We start from the raw sequence: 14196 nt of genomic DNA, 5'->3' as shown, positions 1-14196 counted from the left end.
CCATTAAATACATCAGATTTGAATCAAGTGATTTTGATTTCTGTTTGGTAAATAATGCTTTCTGTTAGTCACTTCAGGAGCTGTGTAGCTTTGTGTCATTCAGCTGAGTTAAGTTCTGCAAATGCTGTCATCTTTCACGGTGTTGAAGGAAATGTGTAATTTTAAAGTCTCACAATTACCATGTCATACTTCTACAGATTTGATGTTTCCAATATGATGGCAGTAACCCTGAGCTGCGACCATCGTGTTGTGGATGGAGCAGTTGGTGCCCAGTGGCTAGCTGAGTTCAAGAAGTTCCTGGAAAGGCCATCAACCATGCTGTTGTAAATCGCAGGAACCAATGTCCGAGTGTCAAGTTTTTTTTTCAAGGTGGTTTTATTTAAAAATTCCAGTATCTGCATGAAATCCTTATATTCCTGTTACCTATGTAAGATTGAAGTATTCAATAGTGAAAAGAAGGTCTGCAGTTGAACTAGAATCCATAGAAAATAGAGGCAAACCTCATGCTGTTCACTCATTCCAGTCCAACCTTACCAACCATTAGTGTTCTAACTGAATTCATAGCTGATCATTTACCCAAATCCAGCACCAGATGCTCTAATCTGGAAAGCAATCGAAATAAACCATTAACACAATTGTAAATGTGTTCTTTCTTGTATTTATAATTCTACCAGGTGGTGTGAAATTGGTAGCATGATTTGGGTTAATCCTCAGGTACAGGGTATGTTTTATATAATTCTCTTAGTTGAATTAAAATCAAAGTGCTAAAGTACTAGATTAACTGCACACCTCTGGTCCAGTATTGTTACTAGACTAGAACTATTTTACAGAGGCTTGGAACTATTATAAAGACAATTGGTACAGAGGGATATTGATTTCAGTGTTGTACATTAGTACTTTTTAATTGGACAAGAATTACAAGTTTATTTTTCTTTCCCCGTTCTTGTGTATCTGGTAGCCAGTTGTTTAAAGTAGGTTTTACCCCAGAATGTAATAAAATTGTGCATCTTTACACCCCTTTCCCAGTGTAAATTGCATTTAATATATATAAAATTTGGAACCATTTTCAAAGTGTTTTGGAAGCAGATAAACTAATACTAAATTCTGAAGCTTTATAGGGCTTCAGAATTGTTCCTTCATGTATTTGTGGTTTTAGCCAGATTAGTATTGTACAAGTCTTGGGGCTCTAATGTGTTTGCAGTGTTATTCAAGATTGGCTGAGTGTAATTAAGTTTTGAGGCATTATATTTTGACGCAGACTTCTGAGATTCTAATGTGCAATCAACTTTGTCATTTTATGGTACTATCACTGGAATCAGTACCACCTTTGTTCCAGTTTACACATGCTTTGTTTAGCATGCAGCCAGATGTTGGAGAACAGGTAACTGCAGACATTAAAGTAAATTGGAAGTAAAGGATAACGGTTGTCTTTGTCCTGATTTTAGTCAAGTCTCTCTCTATTCTGTTTTCATTTTGTATGGGTCAGTTTTTTTTTCAATAATGGGATTGACACTTTTAACAACTAGATATAAAAATAAAAGCTTAAGAATAAAAGAACATGAGCCCAAACTTGTTTAATACAGCCTTTAGTTCATATTCTTGGTGTAGTGCATTCTCATTATTATTTTGTTTACTGCCTAAAAGATCTGTTGTACATTCTTACCACTCCAGGTATTATTCTTAATGCCTTATTATGTAATAGACTTAAACAGCAAGTTAACAAATAGGAAAAGAGGGGGTGGTGAAATAAAAGTTGTACTTGAGGAAACCAAATTAAATGTAGAGCTCTGTACAATATTTCACATTTGTATGTCAACTGGTGTCAATAATAACATGCCATATCCTTCATTAAATTAATACTTTTTAAAATATATTTTTGTGTGCTAAACGCTGTGGTGTGATCAAATCCCACTGTCATCCTGAATCAATGTGTGCTGCAAAAAGGAATATTGTACTTCTAACATCATGGATACTGGTTGGTTAAACTGAATCAACTCAATTCTTAAATCAGATTTCCTTGACTTCCTGTATATCTGCTGAGGTGCATAATAATGCTTTATTATGAGGTAGAGTTTTCATAATTTGTATAACTTTGCTTACTATTGTAATTGTTGCCAGTCAAGTTATTTTCTAATCTGCTAATAGTTGTACTTTAAAAATTGCATATAAAATGGAACAAGAGTCTTTCTTTCTGCAGCACATTTCATTTATAATTTGTATTTATTTCTGTTGGAGGTTATGTAGTATTGGGTCACTGAAGATCCTGTTGCTGGTGTGTCTGAGCAACACAATGTCTTCCTGTTGGTTGTAGCTCAACATTGTTAACATGGAAGTTGTGATGCTGTACGCATTGATTTGACTATATTAAAAAGTAAAATCTGCACATTTTGTTTCGGTAGAAACACTATTTTGCTGTAAAACTAAATTCAGCACTAATCCCAATTTTTTAAACAAAAAAATTCCTCACTTTTTGTGGAAGGAGGAAACAAAGCGCACAAATTGGTGGAAAGGTATGTGCAAGCTTATGGTAAAATGTCTTATACTCTATAGATGTGTTGTTACTTCGCCACCTCTCAGACTAGCAGTTTTGTTTGTCATGGCAACTTGTTGGGAAATTCTATTTAAAACCAGGATTCAAATAAAATAATAGACAAAACCTTGTTATTTGTTCTATGTTTATCTCATGCACTGATAGTTGAAAACTGTCGACAATACTTCAGTCACTCTGGTTCCTGAGAACAAGCTGGAACCAGTGGTACACATTTTCTAGTGTTTTGCTAAATTCATTTAATGCAGGTGAGCACCAATGCTAAATTATGCAGGTGGTTGATTTATTTATGCCCATATTTCCTACTCCCAGCAGAGTTCCTGATCTTAGCTATACATGATGATCTGGTAACTAGCAAGAAGCACCATCCCACTTACAGCATGTTTAGTTTCAATCCTAACAAAAGTTTTGGGATAGATTGACTTGGTGACAAAGAAGGACAAGAGAAAAACTGCCTTACAATAGCAGTCTCATGAGACATAAAAATCATTAGCTTGTATAGCCATGTTGGGTTCTGCAGAGCAGCAATAAAGTAGTGCTTTAAATCTTACTAGGGAATAGTGGGTTCTACGTTTGCGTCCAGCATTCCTTACTTGGACAAGTTCCCAGTTTCTTTTGCACATCAAAAGATGAATCATACCAGTGCTTATACACACTACCTGTGCAGGATATAACCCTCTTCAGTAGGGAAAAATCAGGAGCACTCTGGGCCTGAAATTGTAGTTAATATTTTTTATCCTACTGCAGAATTTAATTAGATGGGCATGCCCTCCTTTTTGATTATTTGGATTCTCAAATTTACGTTTAACTCTCCAAGAACTAGAACAAGGGATTTTTTTGAGGCTATTTTCATTCTTGGTTGAGTGTATATTGCAATTCAGTTTGATTTATTTCTAGGGAGATACAATTGAAAAGTAGAGAAGTTATGACAAATTTATATCTATCCTTGGTTAGACCACACGAGAGTACTGCATACTATTCTGGTTGCTGTATTATAAAAGGATATACTGGCGCTGGCAAGGGTGCAAAACAGATTGACCAGGATGATACCAGAACTGAAGTTATACCTATCTGGAAAGGATGAACAGGCTGGGTCTCTTTTAAAGAGAGGCTGAGGGATGATCTAATCTTTTTAAAATTATGAAAGGTTGATATTGAGTAGGTACACAGAGTTGAAGGTTTCCACTAGTGGGGAAGAGCAAAACTAGAGGCCATCAATATAAGATATTCTGCAAAAAAAAAAAATCAACTCTGGAATCCAGATGAAACATAATTACTTAGAGTGGTGAAAATGTGGAACTCGCTACCCCAGGGAGGTAGTGGAGGTGAATAGCATAAAAGCATTTAAGGAAAAACTAGATAAGCACATGAGGGAGAAAGCAATTGTTGATTATGCTGGTTAGATGAAGAAGGATGGGAGGAAGCTCAAGTGCAGCATAAACACTGGCATGCACTGGTTGGGCTGAATGGCCTGTTTTTGTGCTGTATATTCTACACACTTAAGCAAACTAGAATGCTATTCTCACTATTACAAAAAAATGTTTGGACCTTCACATTTAATATTTTCCCCACAAATTATAAGCCCTTTTGAAATTGCAGTCTCAGAGCAATCTGCTTCGATGTAGTATTGCTTCGTGATTTAATTAATTGTAAACTCTATATTTCAATGGAAGAGAGATGCAATACAATTACTTGATAGGCATCCCTACAGACAGAACGTGGGCCTTTTTGTTGAACTTTGCAGTGACAATGTCTTCACTGATATTTTCAGGTAGGTCAAGCTGCAGCCTGAACTTCTCGGCGACATCAATAACTAGATCATCCTGTTGTGGAGGTAAACATATATCAGTAGTCAAAAATCTGCATTCTATTTTCATAAAATACAGAATGTACATAAACTAGCAATCTGATTTTTAAAATTTTCATGGACTAAATGTTTGGAAATATAGTAGGTATTTTTCTTATTGGGGGGCAAAGAGGAGTTGATCGATGTATTAATGTACACCTTTCACGCTACTTGCATCTTAGGAACATAGTATGGAGTGAGAAAAGGCCATTTGGTGTCCCATTTCCATCTTTTTCACAGAACATTCACTATTTTTACCATCGTGTACGGTATACAACATATTTGATTTGCTTACGGCACATAAACCATAGGTTACATCAAAAGTGCTCTCATATTGATTCCTCTTACAAATAAGTTTTAACTAGATTAGTCAGCCCTGTCATATTAACTAATCCAACTGCAATTAAAGAATAAGCAATAAAGTGATATGGTTTGTAAATAATGAACCAGAAAGAACTACAAAGAATAACATGAAAATAGGAATATGCAAGACTGGAGCAGACCTTTGTGGTCCACCTAGCAAGTTCCCAAGTCCAGGCAATACCTCTCCTAACTCTCCATTAAACATAGTCAGAGTTTTACAGCACCAAAACAGACCCTTCGGCCCATCGCGCCTGCACCGACCATCAAGCACCCGTCCTAACTAATCCCATTTCCCTGAACTTGACCCGTAGCCTTGTATGTTATGGCGTTTCAAGTGCTCATCTAAATACTCCTTGAATGTCGTGAGTGTTCCTGCTTCTATCACCCCTTCAGGCAGTATGTTCCAGATTCCAACCACGCTCTGGGTGAAAAAATTCTTCCTCAACTCCCCTCTAAACCTCCTGCCCATTACCTTAAATCTATGCCCCCTAGTTATTGACCTCTCCACTAAGGGAAAAAGTTTCTTCCTATCTATCCTATCAATGCCCCTCATAATTTTGTACACCTCAATCAGGTCCCCCCGCAGCCTTCTCCGCTCCAAGGAAAACAACCCCAGCCTATCCAGTCTGTCTTCGTAACTGAAATGCTCCAGCCCAGGCAACATCCTGGTAAATCTCCTCTGCACCCTCTCCATTGCAATCACATCCTTCCTATAGTGTGGCGATCAGAACAGAGTACTCCAGCTGTGGCCTAACTCGCGTTTTATACAGCTCCATCATAACCTCCCAGCTCTTATACTCTATACCTCGGCCAATAAAGGCAAGTATCCTCTATGCCTTCCTAACCACCTTATCTACCTGTGCTGCTGCCTTCAGTGATCTATAAACAAGCACCCCAAGGTCCCTCTGTACTCCATAGGGTCCTACCATCCATTGTATATTCCATTGCCTTGTTAGACCTCCCAAAGTGCATCGCATCACACACTTCTCAGGATTAAACTCCATTTGCCATTGCTCCGCCCATCTATATCGTCCTGTAGTCTAAGGCTTTCCTCCTCACTATTTACGACACCACCAATTTTCGTGTCGTCTGAGAACTGACTGATCATATCTCCTATATTCATGTCTAAATCATTAATGTACACTACAAACAGTAAGGGTCCTAGCACCGATCCCTGCGGTACATCACTGGTCACAGGATTCCAATCACAAAAACAACCCTCTACCATCACCCTCTGCCTCCTTCCACTAAACCAATTTTGAATCCAATTTGCCAAATTACCCTGGATCCCATGGGCTTTTACCTTCTTAACCAATCTCCCATGTGGGACCTTATCAAAAGCCTTACTGAAGTCCATACAGACTACATCAACTGCTTTACCCTCATCTACACCTCTAGATCTCCCCCGACAAAGCTATGCTGACTATCCCTGTTTAATCCCTGCCTCTCCAAGTGGAGATTAATCCTGTCTCTCAGAATTTTTTACAATTCCCCTACCACTGATGTTAGACTCACCGGCCTGTAATTACCTGGTTTATCCCTGCTACCCTTCTTGAATAATGGTACCACATTCGCTGTCCTCCAAGCATCTGGTACCTCTCCAGTGGCCAGAGAGGATTTGAAAATTTGTGTCAGAGCCCCCGCTATCTCCTCCCTTGCCTCACATAGCAGCCTGGGATACAGCTCATCTGGGCCTGGGGATTTATCCACCTTTAAGCCCGCTAATACTTCCTTTTCAATGCTAATTTGATTAAGTATATCACAATCCCCTTCCCTGATCACGACACCTACATCGCCGCTCTCCATAGTGAATCATCCCTCTCCATAGTGAACACAGATGAAAAATAATCGTTCAAAACCTCACCTATGTCCTTCGGCTCCACACACAGATTGCCTCTTTGATCCCTGATGGGCCCCACTTTATACCTGGTTATCCTCTTGCCCCTGACATACACTTAAAGTGCCTTGGGATTTTCCTTTATCTTGTCTGCCAGTGATTTTTCATGCCCCCTCTTCGCTCTCCTAATTACTTTTTTAAATACGCCCCTACACTTTCTATACTCCTCTAGGGCCTCTGCTGTTTTCAGCGCTCTGAATCTGCCATACGCCTCCTTTTTTTTCCTTATCCAATCCTCTATATCCCTTGACATCCAGGGTTCCCTTGGCCTGTTGGTCCTACTCTTCACCTTTACAGGAATATGCTGCACCTGAACTCTCTCAATTTTCCTTCTAAATGACTCCCACTGGTCTGATGAAGACTTTCCAATAAGAAGCTGCTCCCAGTTCACTTTGGCCAGATCCTGTTTTATCATATTGAAATCTGCCTTCCCCCAATTCAGTACTCTTATTTCTGGTCCCTCTATGTCCTTTTCCATAACAACCTTAAATCTTAGAGTTATGGTCACTATCCCCAAAATACTCCCCCACTGACACTTCTACCACTTGTCTGGCTTCATTCCCTAGGATTAAGTCCAGTACCACCCCTCCTCTTGTAGGACTCTACGTGCTGGCTCAAAAAGCTCTCCTGAATGCACTTGAAGAATTCAACCCCCTTTAACCATTTTGCACTAATACTGTCCCCTCTAATATAAGGGAAGTTGAAATCCCCTACTATTATTACCCTATTATTATTGCACCTCTCTAAGATTTGCCTACATATCTGCTCCTCTACCACTGCTTGACTGTTTGTAGTTCTCTAGTACACTCCCAGCCAAGTAATAGCCCCCTTTTTGTTTTTAAGTTTTACCCATATGGCCTCATTAGAGGAACCTTCTAAGATATCATCCCTCCTTACTGCAGTAATTGTCTCTTTAATCAACAGTGCAATGCCACCTCCTCTTTTACCCCCTCCCCTACCACGTCTGAAGATTCTATACCCTGGGATATTAAGCTGCCAGTCCTGCCCTTCCCTCAATCATCTCAGTAATAGCAATAATATCATATTCCCTTGTGGTAATCAATGCCTTCAATTCATCTGCCTTACTAGTAAGACTCCTTGCATTAAAATAGATACAATCCAGCCTTGCATTATTTGCCTGAGCCTTAACAGGTCTACATTTACTCTGTCCTTCGGACTGACTTAGCTTCACATTTATATTTGAATGTACCATACCCCCTACTGTGCCTCCACTCTGTACCCCATCCCCCTGCCAAATTAGTTTCACCTCCCACTGCCCCCCACCCCGCCCCTCAACAGCACTAGCAATCCTCCCAGCAAGGATGCTGGTCCTGTTCTGGTACAGGTGCAACTCGTCCATCTTATACAGATCCCACCTTCGCCAAAAACAGACCCAGTGATCCAAAAATCTAAAGCCCTCCCTCCTGCATCAGCTCCCCAACCATGCTCTAACCTCCTAATCATATACTCACTAGCCCGTGGCACCGGAAGAAACCCAGAGATTACAACCTTTGAGGTCCTACTTTTTAATCTGCTGCCTAGCTCCCTAAATTCCTTTTGCAGGACCTCAACCCTCTTTCTACCTATGTCTATCTACATCTGCCACTATTTACTGATCTTTCTTGATTGGGTTGAGATAAATATTGTTACAAACCAAAGTGATTCTCTCTTTTATAATCTTCCATATTATTACAAGAATCTTTGATTCTATCAGTTTGATCTGGATTTGAACCCAGGTCTCAAAAGTGAAAGTTTGGGATCTAATCTACAGTACCACCCAAGCTTATAGCTGCTTACAGGCTAGTTTTCCAGCCCAGCCCTGCCCTCTGCTTAGCACATCCATATGACCACATGCTTTGGATAAGGAACCTGGGATAAACCTGTTTCCTACCACTCCAGATGTACATCACTTTTAGATCATGTTGTATATTGGAGTTGCTATGCCAAGTGGAAAGAAAAAAAGGCTTGTATTTATCTCGTACCTCGTCAAGTCATTAGGATATTTCATATGATGATTTACTTTCCTTTGGACTGCAATGACTGTTTTGTAGGCATATAGGGCAGCCATTGTGACAGATAAACAGCAATGACCCAAATGATCAGTTAATCTGTTTTTATCATGTTAATGGAGAGAAATATTAGCTAGACTACTGGGCGAACTCTGCTTTCTCCTTCATATGTTGTTTCTGTCTTGTGTGTATGAATGAGAAATGGAATTTTGTAAATTAAGTGTTCTAATATCAGTACTTTACAAGATAGAGTTATATTCAGTACACTTGGATATCAGACCAGCCCTACATCCAGCACACCTCAGCACATACCTTCGAAACACTGAGATCACATTCTGCGGCAGAGGATACTCCAGGCAACTCTACCTTCAGTTGAATTGTTTTTGTCTTTGCATTTTCATCTTTAATAAGCAATAATTCGTACTTTGGAGTCTCTACTTTATTTCCACCCTCAAATTCTGTACTTGAAATCTCCTCAATGAGTCCTGGCTTCTTTGGATGTCCGATGTCACTCGGCAACCGAATTGGGAGTTTATTTTCTTCATTTTCCTCGTCTGCTGATTTGAGTCTTGTCAACTGTTGAAGCAATGAGATGCCACTTTCTCCTGAAGTCATCTCCATGGCAGTTTGTGCAGGGCCAGCCTTTCCAGTCAGCCGTTGCTTCATCTGTTTTTTACTTCCTTTTAGTTTGTCTTTCAGTAGGGTGTAAGAGTGTGACAGGCGTATGCAGTGCTGCTCTTCAATATATTTCATAGCTAGACGGATCAATTGGTCTCTTTCCACAGGGTTCTCACTTCCTTTCTTAAGGACCTCTGGGTTGTACGCAACATCAGTGACTGAATAAATCTCTGCAGAAGAAACTTTTGAATCAACAAATATATAAAGTAATTTTTCCTTTATATCAAAATTGAAGAACCCAGTAAATCCTGTGTTTCGGCCTGTACATCTCATCCCGAGGCTATAGGTACACAGCTGCCCAACTCCTAGGCTGTTGTGAATTCTAACCTATAAGTAGCTGCTAAAAAGTGAACCAGAATGAAAGAAAAGAATGTCTTGCATTTATATTGCATCTTATAGTATCTCATAGAAACATATGAAAATATTTTGAAATGTACTGTGTCATGCAGACCCCCACCTGCCAAGAATGAGGCATATTAATTTTGTCATATGAACACTGATTTTAAACTTGCCAGAGTGAAGAAATGACTTGTTTGAAGATCCCCAGACACTAGGCTGGAAGGACATTTGCATACTAAGAGATGCTGCTTGTGGAGGCAAAGGACTACTCCCTGCTCCAATTAACCAAAATGTATTTTGATCACCAGACATTGAAGGTGTGAGGAAGCGCATTCCAGAGACTGCCAAATCCACAAACCTCACAGGAGAGACTGTTCCAAATAAGGAGCTAGTCACATGACTAACCTGCCAGGCAACCTAGGGTTTTTTGAATTGTGCCACACAGAAAGGAACAGAAGGCAGTGTGCAACTGAAGCTGGAACAAGGAAGCCGCTCTCTCGTTTTCTCCCAAGCACCGGACCCACGGAAGACACGTAAACCTCAAAGGAGAAAAGACTCCGACATTGAAACAAGTTGAAGTGTGCACTGGGCCCCAACCAATTGCAAGACTTAGCGGCAACCAAAGACTCCACAGCAAACTCAAAGGACTGTAACTACCGGATATTGCCTCAAACTTTTCCCCTTTATTCCTTCTACGTTTTCTCTCTCTATCTGTGTTTATCGCGTATGCGTGCTAGCATGGTCGCGTCGCATATTCGTAGTCGGTAACTGGATTAGACTTTAAGATTAATAAACTTCCACATTTCTAGTTTAAATCTAAGGAAACTTGCCTGATTTCTCTGCTTTACAATTGAAGCAGTGAACAAGAATTTTCTGAGAGGGAACTAAAAACACAGTGTTTAAAAATTAAACCCTGTTATGGTTAAACCAGGCTGAGAGGAATCTCTAGACCCCTTCTCACCTGGTCATAACAACTGATTGTTAGAGTCAAACATGGCAAGATCCCACAAACAGGAGCTTTGGTGTTGGTGTTTGAGGGACCGATGTTGGCCAGCCCATGGAGATTTGTTTTCATTGAACACCATTGTGTCTTTAATATTCACCTGAATCAGCAGAACAGGCCGATAGGGTCTCAGTTTAACATCTCAAACAAAGGACAGCATGTCTGACTGTACAGCACTCCCTAAGTATTTCGCAGGAATAATCAGCCAAGAAGTTGTGTTCGAGTCCTCGAGTTCGTCTTGAACCCACAACTTTCTGACTCAAAGGTGAGAGCACCAACAACTGAGTCAAGCTTACAACCCTGAGGAGGCTCTCCTTCCAACGTTTCCAAAAATTTTCCCTGCAGGGAAGAGCCTGGCCTCTACTCAAAGCGCAGATAAGATCATGAACTTGTGTGCAAATTAGTCAGGCAGCATCACTTATACTTCAAGGCACAGCACGAGAAGTTGATACTATTCAACAGCTGGAGCAAGTTGGCCAGCCAAACAGCAAAGAATAGTTTTGGAATGGGGAAGTGGAAAACATTGGTTCAATAAGCATTTCTTCTTGAGTCTACTAATAACCTACAAAAGGAAATGGGGTGCTATATTCGTCAGGCTCCGAAAATGACCCCGAAGATATATAACCTAAAAGAGAATAATGTTAGTTAATTGCACTACCAATTGATGATTCTTCCCTCTTCCAAGGGTCCCCAACCCTGATCAGACCAGAAGCTCAAGCATTTCCTCACGTTCTGTGGTGTTAGTACATCAGACACAATGATGTAAGACAAAACTGGGATTGGCAAGCCTGCTGGTAGAAGAGGATGAACAACACGGGTTTGTTGAAACCTTTTTAAAGTGTAGCATTTGCCACAGTAACAATGAACCTGCTGAAATTTGCTGGAAATTTGGTTCCAAATTGCTAAATTAGTGAACTTGATGGCTGAGAACACATTTGTAGTGTTCTTTCTTTAAAGCTCAAAGTTCACTTTTCCAATGGCTCAATAGACGATTCTACTCCTGTCCCGTGCAGAGTTAGCTAAACTCAAGCAGAGCAGTGGTGGGAAAACTAAAGTTCAGTCTAGTATCCCTGAGTTAACAGAGGTTCCTTATCTTGCTCTCTATCCAGTAACCTTTTCTGGAAAGAAAACACCCATGAATGGCAGGTGAAAATGGGATTAGGTGCAGCTGTGAAGCCCCTACCTCAGACTAAAAGTTTCATGATGTCAATATGCCACAAATTAACATTCAGGTAAAAATTAACCTTTTCTCACTACCTACCTGTACCTTCTACATTTTCCTCCAACTTTCCTCCACCAAGAGGGACAGGGTCTGACTCAGACTTTGGAGCAGGAACCCTACTCCAGGTGCAAAGGTTTACGTACAGCAACTTCTCACTGAGTTCCTAGGCGAGAAAAATTAAATGATTGCTTATTGACAGTTGTGTGAGCTTGCAAAGCAAAGGCCTTCTGTAGAATTAATGAACATTTGCAAAAACTGAGTACAATTTGATCTATAAAATTAAGTTTCACAGCCTCTGCATGGTATAAACTTTTTATATAAAAATAGTAGTATAAACTATTTGAATGAGTCAAATATCATAAGCACTGGAGTCCTGTTTGTCTTGTTTTACCTCCAATCCTTTGAATTTCGTTGACAGGATCATCCAGATGTAGAAGATCCCTTGATATTTTCTGAAGGGGAGCAGGAAATTCTGCCTGTGTCCTGGCTAACATTCCTCCCTCAACCCACACCATCAGAAAAACTTATCTGGCCATTCGTTCATTTACTGTTAGTGGGATTTTGCTGTGTGAAAACCTGCTGCTGTGTTTGCCTACATAACATCAGCTACTGTACTTCGGTTGCAAAATACTTTGGGATGTTCTGAGGATGGGATAAGATGCTTTATAAATACAACTTCTTCCTTAAAGCAATGGTGTGTGCACTTTTTTTTGAAGCTGCAAATTCTATTAAAATTGATAAATGTTGCATTTGCTAGTGGCAAAATCTGAACATAGCAAATACATTTGACCCACCATAATTTCTTACCCCCATTTATTTAATCAAAAAAGATCAATTTCTATTAAAATCTAGAAGTTTATAAAGGCATATAAGAAAGGGTACCACATGTCATAATAGTAAAACATCAGTCATTCAGGCTAACAGATACAGTACCAATATCCTTGTCTGAAAGCAAGTGTGAGGCTCCGGCGGACTGAACTGCTTCATTCCCTCTTCTAGGTGATGCCGGATGAATTTTTGATATGCTTCGGGGCTGCTTTCAGACATATCATCCAGCATACTCCACAGCTGGTTCACCTGCTGCAACATCTCCTTTTTGCACTGTTTAGTTGCCATGGCTACCGTCAATTCTAACTGTTAAAAGTTTTCCTTAGCTGTGGACAGTGGGGCTGTTCTGTAACCTATTACAAAATGACACAGTGTTATAGATGGAGCTTTCATTAGAAAGCACGCTTAGGCAAACTTACAGCATGTATAAGAATAGTTTAAGGATATAAAAAGGCTCATTGAAGCTGTCTCTGCTAGTACTCCAACTGCATCTTGAATTTCTCCAATGTTTTTGACCACTATTTCACCGGAAATTATTCCAAATGTTTATCACCCTATTTTTCTGGGGTCTGTTTCATTTTACTGTTCACTCATTTAAATTGATATCCTCTTGTCCTACTTGTCTGACTCATATTTGATGTAATATTCTGGGTTTACCTTATCTATACCATTTAACAACGCTTTATATAAATCCACATTGTCGTCAATGATTTCAAAAGGAAATTGGGTGGGCACATGAAGGAAGTAAACTTGAGGATTGAGCAGGGGAGTGGGACTGAATGGATTGCTCCCCACAGAGCCGGCACGGACTCGCTGGGCCGAATGGCCGCCTTCTATGCCGTAAATGACCCTATGACTCCTTAGGTTTTTAGACATTCTAAATGGCTCATCTCCTGCTGATCTCCTACCAGTTTAAAATACAATGGATTCTATGACAAAGAGTTAATTCTGATTTGCTTATTTGGGAATCAGGTGGGAAAGTGTGATATAATCCAGAAAGCCGGATGGTGAAGGATCTAACTGGAGCCAATCTTTACATACTATTATAAGCATTTATTTACAGGGACACACATTACAAAAGTGCACCTTCTAACTCAACAACCACAGTTTCAGTCTGTTCCTATTTATAGGGGCATAAGTGAATCTCCAGTTAATGCTCACCACCTGCACACAAATACAATTAATTACAATTAACAAATCAGAGCTGAAGTAGAGGATCAGCTATAACCTTATTGAATGGTGGAGTTAATTATTAGAAAACATTTTTCTTATCTTTCCCTTATCCTTCACTCCTAAAAGCAGAGATACCGTTATGGAATTATGCATCATTTTTGTCATATTGTGCACAATAGATGTGACAATACATTTTAACCAGATTAGCATAAACATGCAGTGTGTTTCCAAGCAAACTCAGAAAGATGTGCCCAATACTATTTCAAGAACACTGTACCCTTTTAAAGCTC

General features: G+C 39.8%; 2 protein-coding genes across 3 annotated transcripts in view; one reads left to right on the top strand and one right to left on the bottom strand.

Annotated features, from left to right (window-relative positions):
• Positions 1-2656, top strand: part of dlat (dihydrolipoamide S-acetyltransferase (E2 component of pyruvate dehydrogenase complex)) — a 25732-nt gene extending 23076 nt beyond the window's left edge. The window contains exon 14 of the mRNA XM_068053948.1: positions 198-2656. Within this exon, the coding sequence (XP_067910049.1) occupies positions 198-327 (130 nt within the window). The 3' untranslated portion in view covers positions 328-2656. The remainder of the gene's footprint in view (positions 1-197) is intronic.
• pih1d2 (PIH1 domain containing 2) overlaps positions 357-14196 on the bottom strand; it is a 16105-nt gene continuing 2265 nt past the window's right edge. For both annotated transcript variants that reach the window (XM_068053950.1, XM_068053949.1), the window contains exons 2-5: positions 12839-13086; positions 11945-12068; positions 8976-9511; positions 357-4371 (exon numbers count right to left, since the gene is read on the bottom strand). In XM_068053950.1, coding sequence (XP_067910051.1) covers positions 4237-4371; positions 8976-9511; positions 11945-12068; positions 12839-13021 — 978 coding nt within the window. In that variant the 5' untranslated portion in view covers positions 13022-13086 and the 3' untranslated portion in view covers positions 357-4236. The remainder of the gene's footprint in view (positions 4372-8975; positions 9512-11944; positions 12069-12838; positions 13087-14196) is intronic.

Source organism: Heterodontus francisci, chromosome 22 (genome assembly GCF_036365525.1).
Source record: "Heterodontus francisci isolate sHetFra1 chromosome 22, sHetFra1.hap1, whole genome shotgun sequence".
Taxonomy (NCBI): Eukaryota; Metazoa; Chordata; class Chondrichthyes; order Heterodontiformes; family Heterodontidae; genus Heterodontus; species Heterodontus francisci.
Note: the sequence above shows the minus strand (reverse complement) of the source record. Positions and strands in the feature narration are given on the sequence as shown.